Raw genomic sequence first — 19,484 nt, forward strand, 5'->3', positions numbered from 1 at the left:
TGCATCCCCACTGGGACTCTGGACCTGCGTCCCTGGCTGGGATAGAGCCTTCCTCCCTGGCCCCCACCCAGCCCTGACCCAAGGGCACGGGGTCTTCCCAAAGCCCCTCTCCTGGGGTGCACAGAGCCCAGCAGCGCCAGGCAGCCGGAGAACCCCATGCCAGGAATCTGCTGGGCAGGACACAGAGACGAGTCCGGCTCAAAACATCCCTGTGTCCCCAGGGACACCCCAGCAGCTCTCTCCCCCGGCTCCAGGAATGCCAGCGGTGGGTTTAAGCCCATGGGGGTTTCAAGGGGTCAGCCCTTACCGGAGTTTTTGTTGTGGAGCAGGAACTCCATCTGCAGCCTCTGCCCGCTCTTCTCGGCCAGGGCCAGGGGCGTCGGGCACTGGGGGTCTCCGGTGGCACAGGTCACCGCCGCCCCGCAGAAGAGCAGAGCCTGCGTCTCCGCCAGGTCACTGGTGGTGACGGCCACGCACAGAGCCTGCGGCAAAGCCGGGAGGGTGGCGGGTGAGGCCGAAGGCTCCCGAGGAGAAGGAGGAGACCCTTGGCGAGGAGCCACACCGGCAAAAGGAGCCGGGTGGGAGCTCGGCGAGCAACCGGACCCCCGCCGCCTCCCGGCCGCCTCGGCAGGACAAAGAGGCTGGAACTGGGAGAAAAAGTTTGGAGCGTGCGGCGACTCCCTCCCTTAAGGAGCCGGGGTGAAGTCATAACGGCAACGGGGCGGGACAGGCTAGCCGGAGTAGAAAAACAAACAAGCCCACATGCGAATTCCCGCGGCCACCCGGGCCCCCGGCGCGCCCCCGGCTCTTGTGCAAACACGGCAGCGCCGAAGGCAGCCGGCGGAGCCATGGCGGAGCACGGAGACGAAGGGCCGGCGGCCGGAGCGCCGGGATGGCGTTCCCTGTGCCGGTCGTGCGAAGCGGCATGAAGCCCCAGTCTGGCACTCTGCCCACGGCTGGGACTGGGTGCCCTGGGCAGGGCTTTGGGGGGGTGCTGGCCAGGCACCTCTGCCCCCGCCGCCGTGGGGTGCTCTGGGGAGCAGGAGGGGCTTCGAGCTGCTGCAACCAGGGCATCCCCCCAGCACCAGCCCTCCCTGAACCCCACTCCAGCCCAATGCTGGACCCCAACGCTGTTCCAAGCCAGGGAGAGATGAACCGTGGGGATGTCTGGCTGCGGAAGGGGGGATCCCACCTCGGACCGGGCTCTCCAGCCTGGAAATGAAGCTGGTTGTGCCCCATCCCAGAGACGTTCACCCTGTCCCCGCAGCCAGCTCGTCCCTCCTGGAGACCCCAGGCTTTGGCTGGGGGTGCACGGTGGGGACATAGGGTGTGCAGTGAGGGCTGGGGTGATACAGGCAGGGGTACAGGCAGGGAGGGAGGGTGGAAAACCACCCAGCCCCATGTACGGGGCCAAGCAGCCTGCTCAGGCAGAGACCTTGCTCCCCAGAACAGCCTCGGGACCCCAGCTCAGCACCACTTAGCACCCAGGCAGGACCCCCGAGACGGTGCCCGGCCCGGGGGGCCACTGACCCTGTCGAGTTCCTCCTGGTTGCCGAAGAGCGGGTGGTAGCGGCGGTACTTGCCCTCCCGGTATTTGGCAATGAGGAAGCGCCTCCTCTCCTGGCTGCTGCTGGCGGGAGTGATGGCCTCACTGGGGGGCACATTGGCAGCCCAGAACTGGTTGGCCACGGCATTGCCGATCTGGTGGAAGAGCTGCGGGGACAAGGAGAGGCCAATGGGACGGTGCTGCCGGGGTATGGAGCGTGGCTGGGCGTGGGAGGGGGGGCTTTGTGGGGCTTCTCCGGGGGTCTTTGCTGGGGCAGGGACGGGGGGATGAGCACGGCAGTAGACATTCACAGCCCAAAGTTGCTGCATTACTGCTGCCCGGGAGAGCAGCGGGGTGCAGGCAGAACATAAAGGGGATGACGGGTGGTTCACAGGGACCACGGGTGGGCAGGGTGCAGGAGCACGCACCCACTGCAGGCACGCAGGGCTGCTCCCTGCGCAGCCCCGTGTTCCGGCAACAGCGGCGGCTCAGTCCCGGCGTCTGGCAGCCCCCACCACCTCTGACCCCCCTTCCTGCCCCGGAAAATCTCATCTGGAAAGCAGCACCCAGCTGTGGGCGAGGAGGGGGCGATGCTCAGCATCCATTGGGGTGGATTTAAAGGGCTTTCTGCGGCCCCTCACCATCCTGCTGCCCGACACCGAGCAATGCTCAGCCCACCATTAAGAGGTTTAGCCCTGTCTCAAGGACCCCCACGTTGCTCCAGCAAGCCCATGGGGTGCTCTGCCAGCACCCCTGAGCTTTTTGGGGTGGGACGGGTGCAAGCAGGGCCGGGGGCTAGGGAGGGGCTGGAGCAGGCAGGGGGCCAGGGGATGCTGGCAGCAGCTCCCCGCCATTCCGGCGGGGTTCAGGGCAGCCTTCCCAGAGAGGGGAGGGGAAAGGGAGCAGCCGCAGGCAGCAGCTGGAAGCGTTTGGGGGCTCGGGGAGCAGGCGATGCCGGAGGCGGGGGCTGTGCGGGTGGGACGCCAGGCAGGAATGCAGGATCCAACCGGGACGGCTGGGAAGAACGGGGCCAGCCAAGGTCTGCCGGCTGGAAATGGCTGCCGGGTTGGGTCTGGTAACAAATCCCGGCTCCCCCCCTCCCCAGCCCGCCCCGGCGCTGGCTGCGCCGACGCATTCCTCCGCGCCGGCGGCCGCACCGCTTCGGGGGGCTGCTCTACTGCTTGGCCCCAAACCCTGGCCCCAGGGCTCTGCAGCCATCTCCCCATGGCCGCTCAGCGGCCGTCTCCCCACAGACAGACAGACGTCGTCTGTCTGCAGCACGGACACACAAGTGCCGCTTGTCCTCGCCAGCATGCCCGGGTGGGTGCTGGCCGGCCGCAGGCGGTGGGGATGGGGATGGAGGGCTGCTGGGGGTCCCCTCCTCAACCAAGCCACACCACCGTGTCACCCTCAAGGGGCTTGGATCAGGCCGGAAAAACCCTGCCGTGCTCCTGCAGTCCCTGGCCCGTAGCCAGTGGGTCTATTATGGGGACGGGGATGGTGTGTCTCCCCCCAGTAAGGTCTTTTGGGGTTGGTCTGTACCAATACCTCGATCAGCTCCTCCGTCCACACCTTCCTGTCCATCTTCAGGCTCCGGACTTTGGTGATGCTGGGGCCCAAGCCCCGGTGTTCCCCTGCCAGTGAGATGAGCCATTAGGGACCCGTTTTGGGGTGGGAGAGGCCGAGCCGCCGGGGTCCCCCAAGCCTCGCTGCCCTGCATCCCTACCCAGGGCAGGGGATGCCCGGCCCCTTCTCTCCCCTGCCGGGATGCAGGTACCTGCACATCTCTTGCAGATGACGACGCAGAGGTTGATGGAGGCCCAGTCGGGCTTGGGCGAGCCGCAGTCGGCGCAGAAGCGGTTGGACTCCACCGCCCAGATCCTCTCCGCCACCTCCGAGTTGGAGAGAGCCTCGGCGATGGACTGCTGCATGGCTTCCACCCACTCCTCCTTCTCCTGGTCCGAGTCGGCAGAGAAGCTGCCGGCGGGGACAGGGATGAGGGACGGCATGGCCACGGGGAGGGGCAGCACCGCCGGCACCCCCTCCCCTCCCTCGTCTCACCTGAAGATCCTGTACGGCGTTGTGAGATCGAAGCCCCGGCGGTCCACCTCCTTGACGTTCCCCACGTTCATCTCGATGTAGGTGATGCCGATCCCCAGCCGATAGTCCTGGTGGGCAAAGGCGGGGGGGGGTGAGGGAAGGTGGGGCGGGGGGGTTACGGATGATGCACTGCCTGCAGGAGCTGGTGCTGGCACTGCCACCCGCACGCCGCACTGGTGCTGGTGGCTGCGGGTCCCCGTGTCCCTTGCCAGCCCAGCTCCCAGCCCCGGGGGTGCACGGGGAGCCACAGGCTCTGGAGCAGCTGCAGTGGGTGCGATGGTCATGGGGGACCCCGAGGCTCAGAGCTGGCAGGGAGGGGGACTGCAGCCTGGGGGTCACCAGCCTGCGGGGTCTGAGCCATCCCCATTTGGGGGTGGCAGCTCCGGGGTGTCCCAGCTCACTGCCGCTCTGCTCAGGCTGTGGATGCGAAGGGAAGGGGTCCCCCTCAAAATGGCATCGGGGTCCCCCGTGGTGCCACAGCCCCCAGGCGCCAGCCACCCACCTCCGCGTTCTTGTAGAGGAAAACTTTGTCCCCGGCCACCGCCACGAACAGCTTGTGCTTAAACCCTCGCAGCTCCAGGAAGCCGCTCTTGTCAGCCAGGTTGGCGGCACCGCTGGTGGTCGGGGACATCAGTGTCCTCTCCAGAGCTTTGCTCTTCCGCTCCTCCGCGATCTGCTGCAGGGTCCGTATCCACTCGTTACGGTCCGCTGCGGGGCCGGGGGAGACGGGTCAGGATCAGCCTGGGGCCAGGAGCCTCCGGGACTCATCCCTTGGGTCAGGGGAGGGGGAGCAGCTGGGGCCACCCAGGAGCAGGGACCCCCCCCCCCAGACCTGTCGCTCACCGTCACTCTCAGCCCGAAACACGAAGTTGCGGTTGTTGGTGATGACCTCGAATTTCTGGTCCCCGATGCTGGTGACGCGGGAGATGGAGGAGACGGGGATGAACCGCTTGGAGTAGGCATCCTGGGGCAGGGCAGGGGAGGGGAGACACACAGCTCACCACCGCGGCCTCAGGGAGATGGGATGGGTACCACCCCGGGCTCACAATGCTGACAGCGTCCGTGTCCGGGAGGCTCCGAGCATCCCACATCCCACCCCGGTGCTGGCATCACCCCAGCACCCATCTGTTGCTGCTCCCCGGAATGCTGCCCTTCGGCACGGCCACATCTCACGGCCGGGATGCCCGGAGGGATGTGGTCCCTCTGCGGCAGCTCCTCCGCCACCTTCTCACCGTGAGCCCCCAAATCCTCTCTCCCTACTCGCCTTTTCGCTGTCAAAATAGCGGAGGTAGTCAGCGTCAAGCTTCACCCAGCGCTTCTGGTAGATGTAGGACCTGGGAAGGGACCAGAGGGACCCATTGGAGGGGATGGGGTGACCCAGCTGCACCCTCCACGTTGGGGCAGGCACCCGAGGCCAGTGCTGCTCCCGAGGGGACTGGGGTGCAGGAAGGGTGCTGTGAGCCCCCTGGGGCTGGAGCAGCCCCCCTCCCCGCTCGCCCCTTGCCAGCCCCAGCCCCATGGCACGGGCTGTGCCATGCCAGGCAGCCCCGGCAGCTCCGGGCTGCACCGTGCGCCCTTGAACTCGGGGCGACTCCGCTCGTGTGTTCACGCCCCAGTTGCCAAAAGCCTGGGGCCACCTCGCCATCGATCCTGCGCCGTGTCCCCAGCCCTGGTGTCACTGATGGGGACAGCGATGGGGACTTCGTGCTTTCCTCCGGGCACCAGTTAAAACATGGAGCTGGGAAAGGGGGCTGCCCCTAAAAGCCCCCCCAAATCCCTATTCACAATTACTGCTCAGGACCTACAAGCTGGTGAGGGTTCAATCCAGGGGACACATGCCAGGCAGGGCTGGTGGCACTCTTGCATGGCAGAGGGATGGGGACGAATGGGAGAGGGGGGACCCCAAGGCTGGGGCAGAGCCCACCAGGGACCCCTTCGCCCTCCCCAGCCCAGCACGCAGACCGGCCACACAGCACGGGGCAAGGCATTAAACCCTGCAGCCCATCCACCCCGGCGTCAGGGCTGCAGGAAACGCCAAGCCACTTCCCACCGCCAGCCCCCGCTCCGACAAGCCCTGCGATGCAGCCCCCCACCAATGCTGCACCCCCAGGGCCCCCCCGCCGCTGTGCCAGCCCCAGCGGCTGTTGCTTAAGGGTTTGTTTGCTCGGGAAGGATTTCGCCATCGCTGCACGTGATCCCGGCGCTCAGCCTTTACGTAACCAGCAACAGCAACCAGGATTAAAAGCACTCGGCTATCCCGCTCCCCGTCAGGAGTTCGTCCCTGTCCCATGGGGTGCAGAGACCCCCAACCCTGCTCTGCCCTCCAGCTGCTTTTAGCTCCTGAGGGGTTGGGGTTTCTGGGTTTTCTTCCATTGCCTTCCCCAGGCTTCGGCTCCCCTCCAAGCAGCGGCCGGAGCAGCTTCCCCAGCTTCCCAGGGACCTTCCAGCTGCTCTCACTTCCCCAGCAGCCAGGCTGCTCTGCTGCAAACAGCCCGAGCTTCCTCCTCCTCGGCAGGACTGCAGCCTCAGGGCTTCCTCGTAGCCCAGATTAAGCAGCCCCCAAATATCCCTCATGTCTCCTGCTTGATTTTTACCCCCCAGCTGGCATGGTGGCTCGCTGACCTGGTTCTGTGCTGGGATGGGGGCAAGCATGCTCCCTGCGTGCACTGGGCTCACTGAGCTCGCTGGGCTTACTGGGCTCGCTGGGCTACTTGTATTCGCTGGGCTCACTCTGCTCGCTGGGCTGCTTGTATTTGCTGGGCTTACTGGGCTCACTATGCTCGCTGGGCTCACTCTGCTCACTGGGCTTACTGGGCTCGCTGGGCTACTTGTATTTGCTGGGCTTACTGGGCTCACTGGGCTCACTATGCTCGCTGGGCTCACTCTGCTCACTGGGCTACTTGTATTTGCTGGGCTTACTGGGCTCGCTGGGCTACTTGTATTTGCTGGGCTCACTGGGCTCACTATGCTTGCTGGGCTCACTATGCTCGCTGGGCTACTTGTATTTGCTGGGCTTACTGGGCTCACTATGCTCGCTGTGCTCACTGGGCTCACTGGGCTCGCTTGCCCTCGAGCAGACAGACACGCACCCAACAGCTCCCATAGTTTTACTTCTGCAACCGGGCGCTCTGCAACCCAGCAGTTCTGCATCGTGAGCCGCCGGGGTTGGGGCTGGCATCCCGCAGGCGCTGCCAGCAACGTCTCCTCCCGTGGCAAACACGGCGAACGCCAAACCCGCCGGCCTCCGGCAGAGGAACCGGGGCGGCAGCACCGTCAGTAGGAAACCAGCCCAAAACGCCCCACTTCTCCCCCATCAGCTGCTTTCCCAGGTCACTGCTATTTCAGGGCTTCCCCAGAGCAAAGGCAGCTCGTTTCCCAGTGAGCCCAGCCCATGGCATGGAGCTGGGGGAAGTTCGAGCTGCAGCCTTCCCTCCTCCTCCTCCTCAGCCGGCACAGTGCTACCGTTGGTGACACCCGCTCTGAGGAAGGCCCTTTCACCAAAAATGAGTGTTTTTAACCTAAATCAGGGGGTAGGAGGGAGCTGAAGGAACCCCTTGGGATGGCTTCTCACCAAAGCAAAATTACACCCCCCCGTGAGCAGGAATTACAGGTGGAAAAAGCAGGGAGCATCTCCCCTCCGGGGAGGGGCACCGGAGGGGGGGTCCGCGGCCCCCCAGCACGTCACTCACCCCTGCGGCGGGTTCTTGTCCAGCCACCCCACTTTGATGGTGGGCGAGAGCGGGGCGGTGGCGGTGGTGCCTTCCATGCCGTCGCCGAGCGTGCCGGGGCTGCTGCCGGAGAAAGCGGGAGCGGGCAGGCGCGGGCTGGGGCCGTTGTCACTCCAGCTGCTGCCACTGCTGGGGACGAGGAGCCGAGGGAGGGGGTTAAGAGCTGGCGGTTCGCCGCGGGTGGGGGGCAGGCACGGCCCCCGCCACACGCTTCGGCCTCCCCTTGCCCTTCCCCAAGGCACGGGCAACGCAAGCACCGGCTGTTTGCAAGCAAGGACCCTGGTGGCAGTCCCCTTGGTGGGGGTCCCGGCACGTCCCCCAGCTCCTGGGACAGCAGACACCCGGATCCCAGCCCTGGGAAGGGGGACGGGGGCACCCCCAGGGCCACAACCCCAAATTCAGAGACGTGCAGAGTTACTCTCTGCTCGTGCACACGCACACGCGCTCCCCCCCCGACCCCGACGAGTACTGACAGTGTGTGCGCGCACACACGCATCCCGGGAAGCCATGCAAACACAAGAAGTCCTGACCTGTGCACACACACCCCCCACCCCATGCACAAGCACTCTCTGCCTGTGCTTACATGCACACACACACACGCACAAGCACCCCCTGGCACGTGCACACATATCCCTTGCCTATACATGCACCCACGCACATGCATGCATCACCCACTGTGCATGCGTGCGCACACACACACACACAAGTACCCCCACCCAGGCATTTGCATCCCATCCATGCACACGTGCACACCCCCCGCTCCACAAGCATCCCCAACTGCACGCACACACACACACACGTGTGTGCACACGGACAACCCCTGCCCACGTGCAGGCGTACAGATTCCCCGCCTGCACGTGCACGCACACAAGCGCTCCTGCCCTCGTGCACTCACGCGTGTCCCCTGCTTGTGCACACACACACACACGCGGGGCAGACGAGTTCCTACTTGGCAGGGGGAGCATCGTAGTAATCCTCGATGAGCTCGTCCTCGCTGAAGAGGCTGTTGGCGCGCAGGGACCGCGGCTGCCCTGTCACGGGCTCAGCATCCTCCTGCGGGGACAGAGGTGGTTGACGGGGGCAGCCCCCTGCCCTCCCCGCTGCCCAAAGCGGGCAGCTCGTGGCGGGGTCCCCTCGCTGACCCCCTTCCCCACCTGCCCTGCACCGTGAGGGATGGGCAGGGGACAGACTGAGAAAGAGGGGACGAGATGCAAAGCCACCATCCATGGTTCCCGGCTCTGCAGATGCCCGCAGTGCCGGGAGGTTCCCCGGGCGCTGCCGGACCCAGGGAAAGGGACACGCTCCTGCCCGCAGCGGGACAGAAGCACGGCCGTAGGGAGGAGCTGAGCGCCAGGCTGGTTATTTATAGCAACCAAAAAAGTCCGTGCTTGCTGAGAAACCCTGCATTTCCCCTTCGTTGGCCAAGGGCGGACGTACACACGTGGCTGAGAGCTGTCGGGGGGGTGGCGGGAGCTGCAGGTTTGGGGGTGAAGGCAGGACCAGGCAGAGGGGAGCCTCTGCCAGCAAGGTGCCACGGGTGTTTATCCCCAAGCCCTTGCCCCACGCTGCAGCCCCCCGGGACAGGGGGTGGTGGCTGGGCCGGGGTTAGAGGCAGCCAAGGCACATCTCTCCCCATCAGCCTGTTCCCAGGCGAAGGCGGATGGTGGGGGGTTCCAGGCGCTCAGGGGTCTCTCTGGCTGCTGCAACCCCTCAAATCCATCCAGACCCACCCAAATTCAGCCTCGGGAGCGCAGGGCAGATATAAATCCTAGATCCAGGGATTAAAACCAGGCTGCGATGCTGCAGATGTCCACTAGCACGCACTCTGTGCATGCAAGTGCAGAGAGGCTGCCCTGCTCCCCACGGACCCTGGGGCTGCCCGTGGGCCGGTTCCGGCCCCCGTGGGAGACCCAGTGGGTGCTCAGCAAGGTGCAGACGTGCTCCTCCAACCCTAACCGGTATCTCCAAAGCAGCCCAATGCCAGCGCTTCTCCCTCGGGGATGGTGACCCCGAGGGTCCTGCCCGCTCCTGCCCACTGCCAAGCTCTGTGGTGGGACCAACCTTGTCGGCCATCTCCCCCACAGGTCCGGCTAATTCCTCCTCCCAGGCGGAGTCCTCGTAGTCCGAGTCATCTGCAAAAGCGGAGGGAAGATGCTGAGAATCAGCTGGGGTGGAGTTTGAGGGGTCCCGTCACCCCCTGCCACCCCCCTGCCTGTCCCCACCAGCACGGGGACATGTCAGCGCTGGAGCCGGGCAGGGAGGACGCTGGCACGGCAGGTTTCCCCCCTTGCTCTGCCCTTGGCAAACAACCGCTCCGTCAGCGCGACAACAAGGGTTTTATCAAGGAGTCTGGAGAAGAGCAGGGAAGGGCAAAGTCCTGCTGGTGGCAGCTCCCAGCACCATCACGACCCTCCTGGCACTGCCGAGAGGGGACTTGGGTGCCACCAGCCCCAGCACCACGGCTTCATCCAGGCTCTGGTGCCTCTGCCCGGGAGCCCCTGCTGCTGGGGGGTCCCAGGGGCTTTTCCTACAACTTGTTTTTCAAGGTGGATTTCCCTCCCTCCCCCTCCATTCCTTATCAGCTGTTGGAGAGACTGGAGCAGCGAGTGGCTCTCAAGCCTGTGCACCCATGGGAAATAAGATCCCGGAGAAGGAGAGGAGCGAGGAGCCGGTTCCTCCTCACCCAGCACCCATGGCAGCAGAAATCCAGGCCAGCAAGCACCCATCCCACAGGGGACAAGTGGCCCCAGACAGCCTGTCCCTCGCAGACACCCTCTCCCAAACCCTGGTGATAACCTGGACGAGATTTCTCCCGAAAATCCTAATCCAGAGGATGCTGTTAACATCCAGGGAGCCCTGGTGCTGGCGGCAGGGCGAGGATGCTCCCAGGCTGCATGGGGATGAGGGGTGCGGGCAGATGCTCTCCCTGGGCATGTCCCTACAGGGACCCCCCTGCTGCAGACTTTGCAGCACCCAAAACTTGCTGGCTTTTGGTGCAGAGGAGCAGCCGACCCATGGGGGCATGGGGCAGAAGCAGCTTTCCTCCCTGCACCCCCCAACAGAAGGATAACCTTTCTGTCCATGCCTTCTCCTAGCTTTTGAAACACACCCCAGCTCCCAGTTAAACCAGTGCCCCTTCGTGCACAGCTGCTGGTCGGGCTGGAACCCCGGCAGGCACCCAGTGCCCCGCAGAGCCCTGCCCTTCCTCTTCCTTTCAGCGGAGCTATTCAAGCTGGATTGGAGCTATTAAATAAAGAGGCAGATAAAACTGAGTTATTGCTGTTACAGCCCCCAACCAGGGCTGCTCCCCAGGCAATGCCCTGGGGCCGGAGCTGTGCCCCTCCACGGGGGTCCCCAACTCAGCATCCCTCCCTGCAGCTGCTCGAGCCCTGGTGTCCCCCCCGAGGAGGGGGCTGGTGGGCACAGAGAGCTTCTGAAGGCTGCACAGGGGGTGGGGGGGTCCCAGCAGCAGGGCTGAGAGCCGTGTCCTGCTCCTGCCGTGCTCCCCCAGCAGCCTCCAGCCCCCACCGGCCGCAGCTCGGGGTCATCTGAAGGCGTACGGGTTTAACATCCCTGATGGGTTTATTTTTCCTCCATGAATTGGTGTGATTGCTTTCCGAGTCTGTGCAAACCCTTTGCTCCCCCTCTCTGGAGAGAGGGTGCACCCAAATCCCCAGCCTGGATCTTGCACCCCATGAGAAACCCCAGCCCAGAAGGCAAAGAAGGGGATGGAGGAGGGAGAGACCCAGGGAAGGCTGGGCAGGACAGACGGACTGACTGATGGGGGAGGAAGGCACAGCACCCATGGGATGGGTGGTGGTGGACGGGGAGACAGACCCAGCCAGACATCCCAAGGGAAGATTTGGGACAGGGGAAGATTTGAGGGGCCCAGGGTTGGCCCCCCTCATACTCACCGAACTCGGGCACGAAGGGGAGGTTGGCCTTGGAGGGCAGCTCCGGCGGCAGTGGGGCCGGTGGCTTCGTGCGGGGAAGGAGGACTGGCGGGGATGGGGGGACTGTCAGGGGTGCTCTGTCGGGGACGGGGACCTCCTCTTTGGCAGGGATGCTGCGGGAGAGAGGAGCAAGCGCTGCCTTACACCGGCCCTGGACCTCCCCTGCCCTGCTTTCCAAACCCCAACGCACCCGCGGCTATCAGTGTGGGGTCCCGGGGTGCAAGAGGACCCCCAGCACAGCCAGCTTGAAACTCCCCTCAAAGGGATCAAACACCCCAAACCCCAGCAGACCCAAGCCCACAGCACAATTCCTAACAGCCTCCCATGGCAAAGGCTTCGCCTTGCTCAGGTTATACCAGTGCTTTACCAGCCTGAAAATATTTTCTGGCATCCAACCTCACTTGCCTGTCGCTGCCGCCGCGGCTCAGGTTCCTTCTCTGGCTCTCAAGGACACCAGAAGCCGCCTACAGCCTTGAAGCCCACGTCATGGATCAGGTTGTTGGTTTTTTTTTTTCCTCCTCCAGTCTAAACAACGGCGGTGCTGCTTCCTCGACTGGTTTGCAGGTGGCCATGGGGTCCCCCGAGCGGGACGGGGGTCCCGGGGATGTTCCCTTCCTACCAGCGTCCCCACAGTGGGGTGGGCACAGGAGATCTGGGGCAGCGAGAGGCCCTCTGGAAATGGAGCCTTGGGCTTCTCCTGGGTCAGTGAGCAGCACACCGTGCCCCCAGCCCCAAAACCTTGGCCAGGGGAGGAGAGGGACCCCGGGGACTCTCCTCCTGCCTGCAGAGCCCCTGGGAAGCCAGGCTTGACCACTCCTGCCTCCCGTTCTCCGTTTGCTTCCTGCCTTCCCGACAATCGCAGGCAGACAGGCAATAAATAGAAACCTCTGGGGTTATGGTATTTTTAAGGGCAGGAAATTAAGAGGAAGTTTCTTCGGGGTATAAAAATATGAGGCACCTGATTGACCAGCCCTGAAGTCAGGGAGAGGGCAGAGGAGGCAGGCAGAGAGCGGGCAGCTCTGCCTGCTCCCAGCCCGAACCCCTCGCAGCCCCACAGCGAGCCCCAGGGGACCCACACGCTGGCACCGAAGCCACCGTCCCCATCCCTGACCCCGCTACCTCCCACCGCAGCCCCAAGCCGGAGCGGCCGGTCCATGACCCATCCCACCGAGCACCGAACCCCGGCACGGCTAACGGCATCGCCCCACAGCCACGCTGGAGAAGGCTCAGCACGGCCACGGCTGCCACCAGCACCCAGCGGTCCCTGGGGACGGCCAACCCTGGTGACTCCCAGCCCCACGGCTGGTGCACGAGAGCTTTCCCCCAGCTCGGGGGTGAGCTGCGGAGAGAAAACTTCTCCCTCGGCTGCCCGCACCGGAGCAGGGGGAGGATGGCAAGCGAGCGTTGGCTCTCCTCTGGGTCAGGCTGACCTCATTTCTCAGCAGCCATTTCCATGGGAACCAGCCACAACCATCCATACATTAGGGAATGCTGGCAAGGGAGGGCAGGGGAGCGCAGGCAGGAGAGCGTGGGCAGGGGAGCGTGGGCAGCGAGCTGTCCCGCAGCCCGGGGCAGCAGCATTGCTCCCAGCAGCCCCAGGCAGGGGCTTGCTGGGGTGGGGGGGCTGCCACCCAGGGGTGTGGGGGACACAGGGACAGGGAGGTGACAGTGTGCAAGCCACAGAGCCCCCCCCACCCCGGGCAAGAGCCCGGCTGGGGTCTGCATCTCCACGGCCACCCAGGATGGTGTTTGCCCCCCACGGACCAGGGGTGGGGGGCTGCGGTGCCAGCCCCAAGGTCAGCAGTGAGCCGACGGTTCCCCGGCTGTCTCGTTTTCTGCAGGCACAGCACGACGGCCAAGGACAACCTCTGTCTTCTCGTTGGGGATATCTCAGGAGGGTTTAGGAGGAAATTGTTTCCACCCCTGCCCCAGTCCTGCCCACTCCCCCCCCCCGCCGGGGGCTTGCAGGACAGGCAGCCACAGAACCCAGGCGCAGATAACACCCCAGTTCCCCAAAACACCCTCCCCGATGCTCTGGCCACTCTCCAGGTCATCCCCAGCTGCCCGAGCATCCCTGGGCCTCGTGTCCCCCCACGGCTCTGTAGGGCGGTGTGGGTGCCCCATCATCTCCCCCACCCCCTGACCCCCCCCACGCTGCAGCCATGCCCAAAACCAATGCCGATCCTGCTCCGGGCAGGGTCAGGCTGGTGCAATGTCTGCCGTTAGAGAAGTGCCAACCGGCGCTTTATCTGCTGTCCTTCTCCCCACCAGCAACAGCTCGGCTGCCCGCCCCCGCCACGGCCAAGCTTGGGGCAGCGGGGGGGCTGCTCTCCCGTAGGCAATGCCACCTCAAAGCCAAACCACTGCCGGGGCCACCGCCACCCCCCAGTCCTGGGCAAACACGGAGAAGGAACCTTCTGCCATCACCTTCTTGGACATCGCTCACTGCCCTCCTACACCCCACCCCGGGGATCAACCCCCCCCAGCTGCTTGGGGGGGGCTGCTTTGCACCCCAGACCATCCCCCAGGCATGGGCAGGGGGTGCCCTCGTCGAGAGCCTCACCCCGTGATCGGGGTGCAGACGCGAGCACCCACCGCTGCTGTGGGTCGGAACCATCAGTGGCCAAAATCGGCAGTGGGGGAGGAGGGGGGAGGCCCATCAAATCCGGCTGCTTTTGGGAGCTGGTGAGAAGCGCTCGGCGTCGAACGCGGTGGCCGCCATCACCTCATGGGAGGTGGCATCGTGGGGGTTGTCGCCGGACATCCCGCACCCAGCAAGGCTGAGACGTCCCCGTCACCTCCCATTCCCTGGCACAGGGATGCCCGGGGTGCACCAGCACAGTGGGACCCTGGGGGCTGGGGGGGGACAGACGGTGGGACCCCGAGGTGAACGCAGCATGGAGGAAACCACAACATGACGCTCGCCCTTGGCAGCTCAGACCCCCCCCAGCCTGGCCCCGAGCCGCTCTTGCAAAATGCCAACCACCCCCCCACCCTGGGCCGTTTCCCCTGGAGGGGGTGGGCAGGAGGGTGCGGGCACGGGGCCCCCGCAGGGCGGCCACTGCAGCAGCCAAACCCCACGCCGCGAGCGAGGGGCCAGGAGGAAGCGCCGGGGACCACGGCGGTGCAGCCGGAAGCAAGGGGAGCCGGGTGGGTGGCATCACCCCAAAATGCCGGGCTGCCGCAAAGGCCCCCACCCCACCACCGGGTCCCTCGTTTTGCCCCAGGCTGCCTGCTGCACAGGCAGGGATGCCTCAGCTCTTTCCTGGACCTCGTCCTCGGACATCCCTCCCTTGGGGGCACCCCCGCCTCCGGGGGGGGTTTATGGTGAGGGGCTCATCCCCCCACAGAGCCAGGGCTGCCAGGGCCAGACCCACGCAGCAGCCTCGGTGCCTGCTGGCAAAGCAGCCGGGCAGGAGCCAGAAATGCCGGCATCAGCCTGGATGCAGCAGGCGTCACCCCCAGCATGGGCAAGCATCACCCTGACGTGGGCAAGCACCACCCCAGTGTGGGCAAGCATCATCCAGACATGGGCAAGCACCACCCCAATGTGGGCAAGCATCATCTAGACATGGGCAAGCATCACCCTGACGTGGGCAAGCACCACCCCAATGTGGGCAAGCATCATCCAGACATGGGCAAGCATCATCCCTGATGCAGGCAAGCATCACTCCGCTGCTTTAGGTCCCTGGGCAGGCCGGCAGCATCCCCCACAGCCCCAGGGACCTCCGTGCTCACCAACCGCAGGCAGCCCAGGGCAGGTCCCCGACCATCGGGGCAGGGGAAGGTGTTTCGGGGCCGGCAGCAACACCCCTGCGGCCGTGGGGTTCCTTCGGTCCCAGCCATCGGGCACCCTGGTGCACGTCACCAAAGCTGGGCGCCCCGTTACCCCCAGGGGAGCCCAGGGAGCCGCAGCGCAGGCAGCTCGCGGAGCATCCCAGCACATGGCACCCCGCACGTGGAGCCGGGACCGTGGCTCACCGGTGGCTGAGCCTGCACCAAACAGCCGCCATGGGCTGACTCACGCCTGCGCCCGCCTGAATGCGCCCCTTGTCTGGGCTGGCGCTCCCGCACCGCCGCACCTCCTCCATCGCCGGGCCTGGCTGGGCACCGGCACTGACACCGGCACCGGCCCCAAACAGACCCGGTCCCTGTGCACGCGCCCATCACCAAGGCCCAGCACAAGGCCATACCCTGCTGTATACATCCACTACAGGAACCAAGTGTGTGCCTGCTATAGCAACCAAGCACCAGCTTACTGGATATATATGCTAGAGTAACCAATTAACTTATCCATACCCTACTGTATACACCCACAAGAGCAATCAAGCATCAGCACATACATACCCTACTGTATATATCCACTGTAGCAGCAAGGTATGTATGCTACGGTATACACCCACTGCAGTTACCAAGCACCAGCGCATGTACTCGAGGATATATTTATGCATCATTTATACCTGTAATGTATACACTACACATGCACCAGTGCACGCAGAGCGCTGGGGTCCCGCCGTCCCCCAGGAGCCTCAGCGGAGCCTGATGAGCGCAAACTGCTCAGAACCACAGCCCAAGCCGCTAGGGCGGCCGTCCCTCTGTCCCAGCCGGTGCTGCTCAGCCGCCGGCACCCGGCGAGGAGGACGCCCGTCCCCTCCGGCGCTGGACACGTCGCTGCCAGCTTGAGCCGAGCTGAGTCAGAGCCTGGCCGGGCGCCCGTCGGCCCTGGCACGCAGCTCACGGGGGACCTGTGCGGACCCCGCAGCCGGTGGGCACGGCTGTGCCATCACCGAAATCCCCGGGGGGGGCAAATCCCAGCCCCAGAGCTTGCAAAACGTTCCCGGTGCCATGGCAGAGCTGGGCACCGCCTGCTCGCCGCTGAGCCCCGGGGCAGATGCCCACGTCCCCCAGGGGAGCAGGAACTGCGGGGGGGGGGGGACGGGGGATGGGACACAAATGTTGCCCACGGCATGATCCAGCTGCTTTTTGAGCCACCCAAACTTTCAGCATCTGCAAAATCCTGCGGCAAGGTGCTTCCCGGCCCAGCTGCCCCCAGGGGAGCCCAAGCAGCTCCCAGCACCCCCCCACCCTGGACCAGCCCCGGCCACCCTCCACGGTTGCATGCGGAAAGTGCCGTGACACCGTCTCTTCCCTCTTTGGGGAAGCCAGCGCTGCCGGGGACCTGCCCTGCAAACTACCCTTTTCCCAGCAAAGCCACCGTGCCGTGCCGTGCCACCGCAGCCGGCGACCCCCAGCCCGGCACCACCTTACAGGGAGCAGCTCTCCCCGCTCGGCCCCCCCGTTCGATCCACCGGCCCCTGAAAGCGCAGGCAGGGGCAGGAAACACTCGAGCGAGCAAAAGGAGGCGAGACTCGCGCCTCGCAGCGCTCGCTTCCCGTGCAAAACTCCCACCAGCCCCGCTCCGCTGCCATCCATCCTACCAACGCCGCCTCGCACCCAGCGCGGTGCCAGCGGTGACATCCCTACCTGGGAAGGCAGCGGGGATCCCTGGCAGGGCCGGATCCGGCGTCGCTGGGAACGTCCAGCGAGGCCGGCCGGCGATGCCGGCGATGCCGGTTGGGGAGCGGAGCTCGTCACCCCGAGCACTTCCTGCACCGCGCTCGACCGCGAGCGAAAAACTTCCTGAGCTGGCCAAAGTGGCGGCATGGCCGGCACCAAACCGGTGGGCACCGGCCTTGCCGGGCACCGGCATCCCCCCGGCCAGGGCAGGATGGAGAGTGGCTCCGGGGGGATTTTTGGGGACCACCTCGGTGCGGAAAGGCAGCGATGGGGACAGTCCCCAGGGATGACCGCTTCGGCGGTGATCCGGAGCCCCCGGAGCCCCGGGAACAGGCGCATGCCCACCCCATGGGGTGCCAGCCCCCCCGCCTCCAGCTGAGCCCCCTCCCTAGCTTGGCATCCCAGCCTGCCCCCTGGCTGCATCGGCGCCAGGCAGGGGGCAAAGCACGGGCCGCGGGGGGGTCACCTCTGCCTGCCTCAGCCAGGCAAGGGCAGGGGTTCTGCCCCCAAAAAGCCTGCTGGGGCACAGGGATGGGCAGCTGGGGGGGGTACAGCCACTGTGGCCCCCCCCCCCGTTCCCATCCTGACTGCACAGACACCTCGGGGCAGGGGGGGCGGGTCTCATCTGGCACCATCACCCAGGGCTGCAGAGATGGGGCAACCCCCCCCCCGCCCCGGGAACAGGGCTCTGCCTCCCCTTGGGGACCAGCCAGACCCCCCAGCTCCAGCAGCACATCCCTTGGGTTTGGGGGGTCCTGGGGAGGCAGGGGGGCAAGTGCTCTCACCCAGGGGCTACTCTCCCCCCCCCCAGACTGCCAGAACCCCACTCCCACCCCTGGTTCCATGCCCGCCTGCTGTTCTGCAGGATTTTGGGGTGCAGCAGCTGTGGCACGGTGAGGGGGCAGGGGGTGGGGGGGCTGGGTTAGGGGAGGTCATGCCGTGGAAGCTGCAGCAAAAGCAGCCCAGCCTTGGTGCAGCAAACCCTGTTTTTGCAGGGAGGTGCTGCAGCTCAGCGCGCGGGGGGGGACGGGGGGACGGAGCACCAGGGTGGGGGGACATCACGAGAGGGCTGCGAGCGCTGCTCTCGCCAAACCCCAGCCTGTTCTCTCGTGTCATCCGGCCGCACCAGCAGGCAGCTGCCTGCTCCCCCCCCCGCTCCCCCCCGCCTCCACCACCGCGCTGCGGTTTGCTGTCTGCCCCCACAGGGTGTGACGAGTTCCTCGGGCCTCAGCGCTGCCTGCGCTGCAGGCAGGGGTATAACGGGGGTCTGCATGCCCACTCACTGCCAGGCACTGGGCGGGGGGGGGGGGGGGGAGAAGCCCAATCCCAGGACAGGCTGGGGTGACCGGGGAGGGGGGGGCCTCATCCAGCCAGTATAACAACCCGAGAGGCGCATTGAACCCGGGAGAGAAACGAGCCGCAGACCCTGGCACTCACGGGGCCCATGGTCAGGATTTGGCCACAGTACGCTGGCCATGCATCCCCCCACGCATTCCCCCGAAAAGGGGATGGGGACAAAACTGGGGTGTCCCTGGGGGTGACACCCCCCCGAGACAGTGTGACACTAGAGGGCACCGCTGTCCTGGACAAGAGCAGACACAGCTCCTCTCATGACCCCCCAGCCTGCTTGGGCCCCCCAGGAGATGTGCTGGGGATGGGGGACAGGTACCCCAGGGGGATGTGCTGGGGTCTCTGGGGGGAGGGTACCCCCAGGCAACCCACACCATCACCACGTGCACCCACCTGAGGGTCCCACTCACATCACAGCAGCCCCCCAAGGGGACCCTGCCTCCTCAGGGCACCCCCAGGCTCAGCCCCCCCCCCCCCCCCAACTCCTACAGCCCCCTTACCTCCTCTGGGACACGGCCCTTGGGGGCAGCACCGGCAGGCGGCTGGGCGGCGGGGGGGTCTTCAGGGACTGGCACTTGCCTTCCAGCTGGTGACGTTTGGCCGGCAGCGGTGGCAGGGGGGGTCTCACCCTGCTTTCGGCCAGGGGCTTCTCAGCCACAGTTGGTGGCGCGGGCAGCTCTGGGGCCGGGGGGCGGCTGCGGGGCACGAGGGGGGGCTCGGGGCTGCCGCTCGTTAGCGATGGGGAGAATTTGACAGGGGGGCGGCAGCCCACCCTGGGTGGGATGGGTGGGGGCAGCTGGGTGAAGTTTGCACCCCCCTCCGGCTCTAGGACCGGGGACCCACTGGGCACCGCCAGGCACGGGGGATCCGGCTGCTCCAGCTGCCCCGGCACCGCCGCGGTGCTCAAGCGGAAGATATGGCGTTTCATGGGCACGGGTTTTCTGACGGGGGGTTGAGGGGTCCCGGCGGGCAGGGTGGTCTCGGCAAAGGCTTTCTGGAGTCCCAGGAGGATGCGGCGGCGGTGGCCAGGCAGCACCACGCCGAGGCGGGTAAGCACCTCGTCCGTCAGCGCCCGGCAGTCCCACACCGTCCACAGCTCGCTCTGCTGGAAGGTCTCCACATACTGGTCGAGGTGGAGGGCCGCCAGCCAGGCGGCCACGGGCAGAGACCCCCCGTCCTCCATGGTGGGGGCCTGGCCGCAGAGACCTCACACCGCTCAGTGCATCTCCTGCGCCTGGCAAGGCTCAGGACGGCATCAGAACCTGGGGACGGAGAGAAGTGGGGATGAGT

At 65.9% G+C, this 19,484-nt stretch overlaps 1 protein-coding gene across 8 annotated transcripts in view; it reads right to left on the minus strand.

Moving 5' to 3' along the window:
* The window catches only part of ARAP1 (ArfGAP with RhoGAP domain, ankyrin repeat and PH domain 1), a 33,838-nt gene extending 14,386 nt beyond the window's left edge, over positions 1–19,452 (minus strand). The window contains exons 1-13 of one of the 8 annotated variants that reach the window (XR_011329021.1): positions 18,695–19,451; positions 11,289–11,440; positions 9,436–9,506; positions 8,324–8,427; positions 7,336–7,503; positions 4,911–4,980; positions 4,490–4,610; positions 4,149–4,354; positions 3,608–3,714; positions 3,324–3,523; positions 3,095–3,180; positions 1,531–1,713; positions 308–482 (exon numbers count right to left, since the gene is read on the minus strand). Coding sequence is in view for 6 of the 8 variants with exons in the window: in XM_069808708.1 (XP_069664809.1) it covers positions 308–482; positions 1,531–1,713; positions 3,095–3,180; positions 3,324–3,523; positions 3,608–3,714; positions 4,149–4,354; positions 4,490–4,610; positions 4,911–4,980; positions 7,336–7,503; positions 8,324–8,427; positions 9,436–9,506; positions 11,289–11,440; positions 18,695–19,377 (2,326 nt within the window). In the remaining 2 variants the exon portion in view is untranslated. Of the gene's footprint in view, positions 1–307; positions 483–1,530; positions 1,714–3,094; positions 3,181–3,323; positions 3,524–3,607; positions 3,715–4,148; positions 4,355–4,489; positions 4,611–4,910; positions 4,981–7,335; positions 7,504–8,323; positions 8,428–8,528; positions 8,613–9,435; positions 9,507–11,288; positions 11,441–16,811; positions 16,933–18,694 lie in introns of those variants that run through there. The other 7 variants (XR_011329022.1, XM_069808708.1, XM_069808706.1 and 4 more) reach the window with 7 other exon arrangements.
* Positions 19,453–19,484: the final 32 nt, after the last annotated feature.

This window comes from Haliaeetus albicilla, chromosome 20 (assembly GCF_947461875.1).
Source record: "Haliaeetus albicilla chromosome 20, bHalAlb1.1, whole genome shotgun sequence".
NCBI lineage: Eukaryota > Metazoa > Chordata > Aves > Accipitriformes > Accipitridae > Haliaeetus > Haliaeetus albicilla.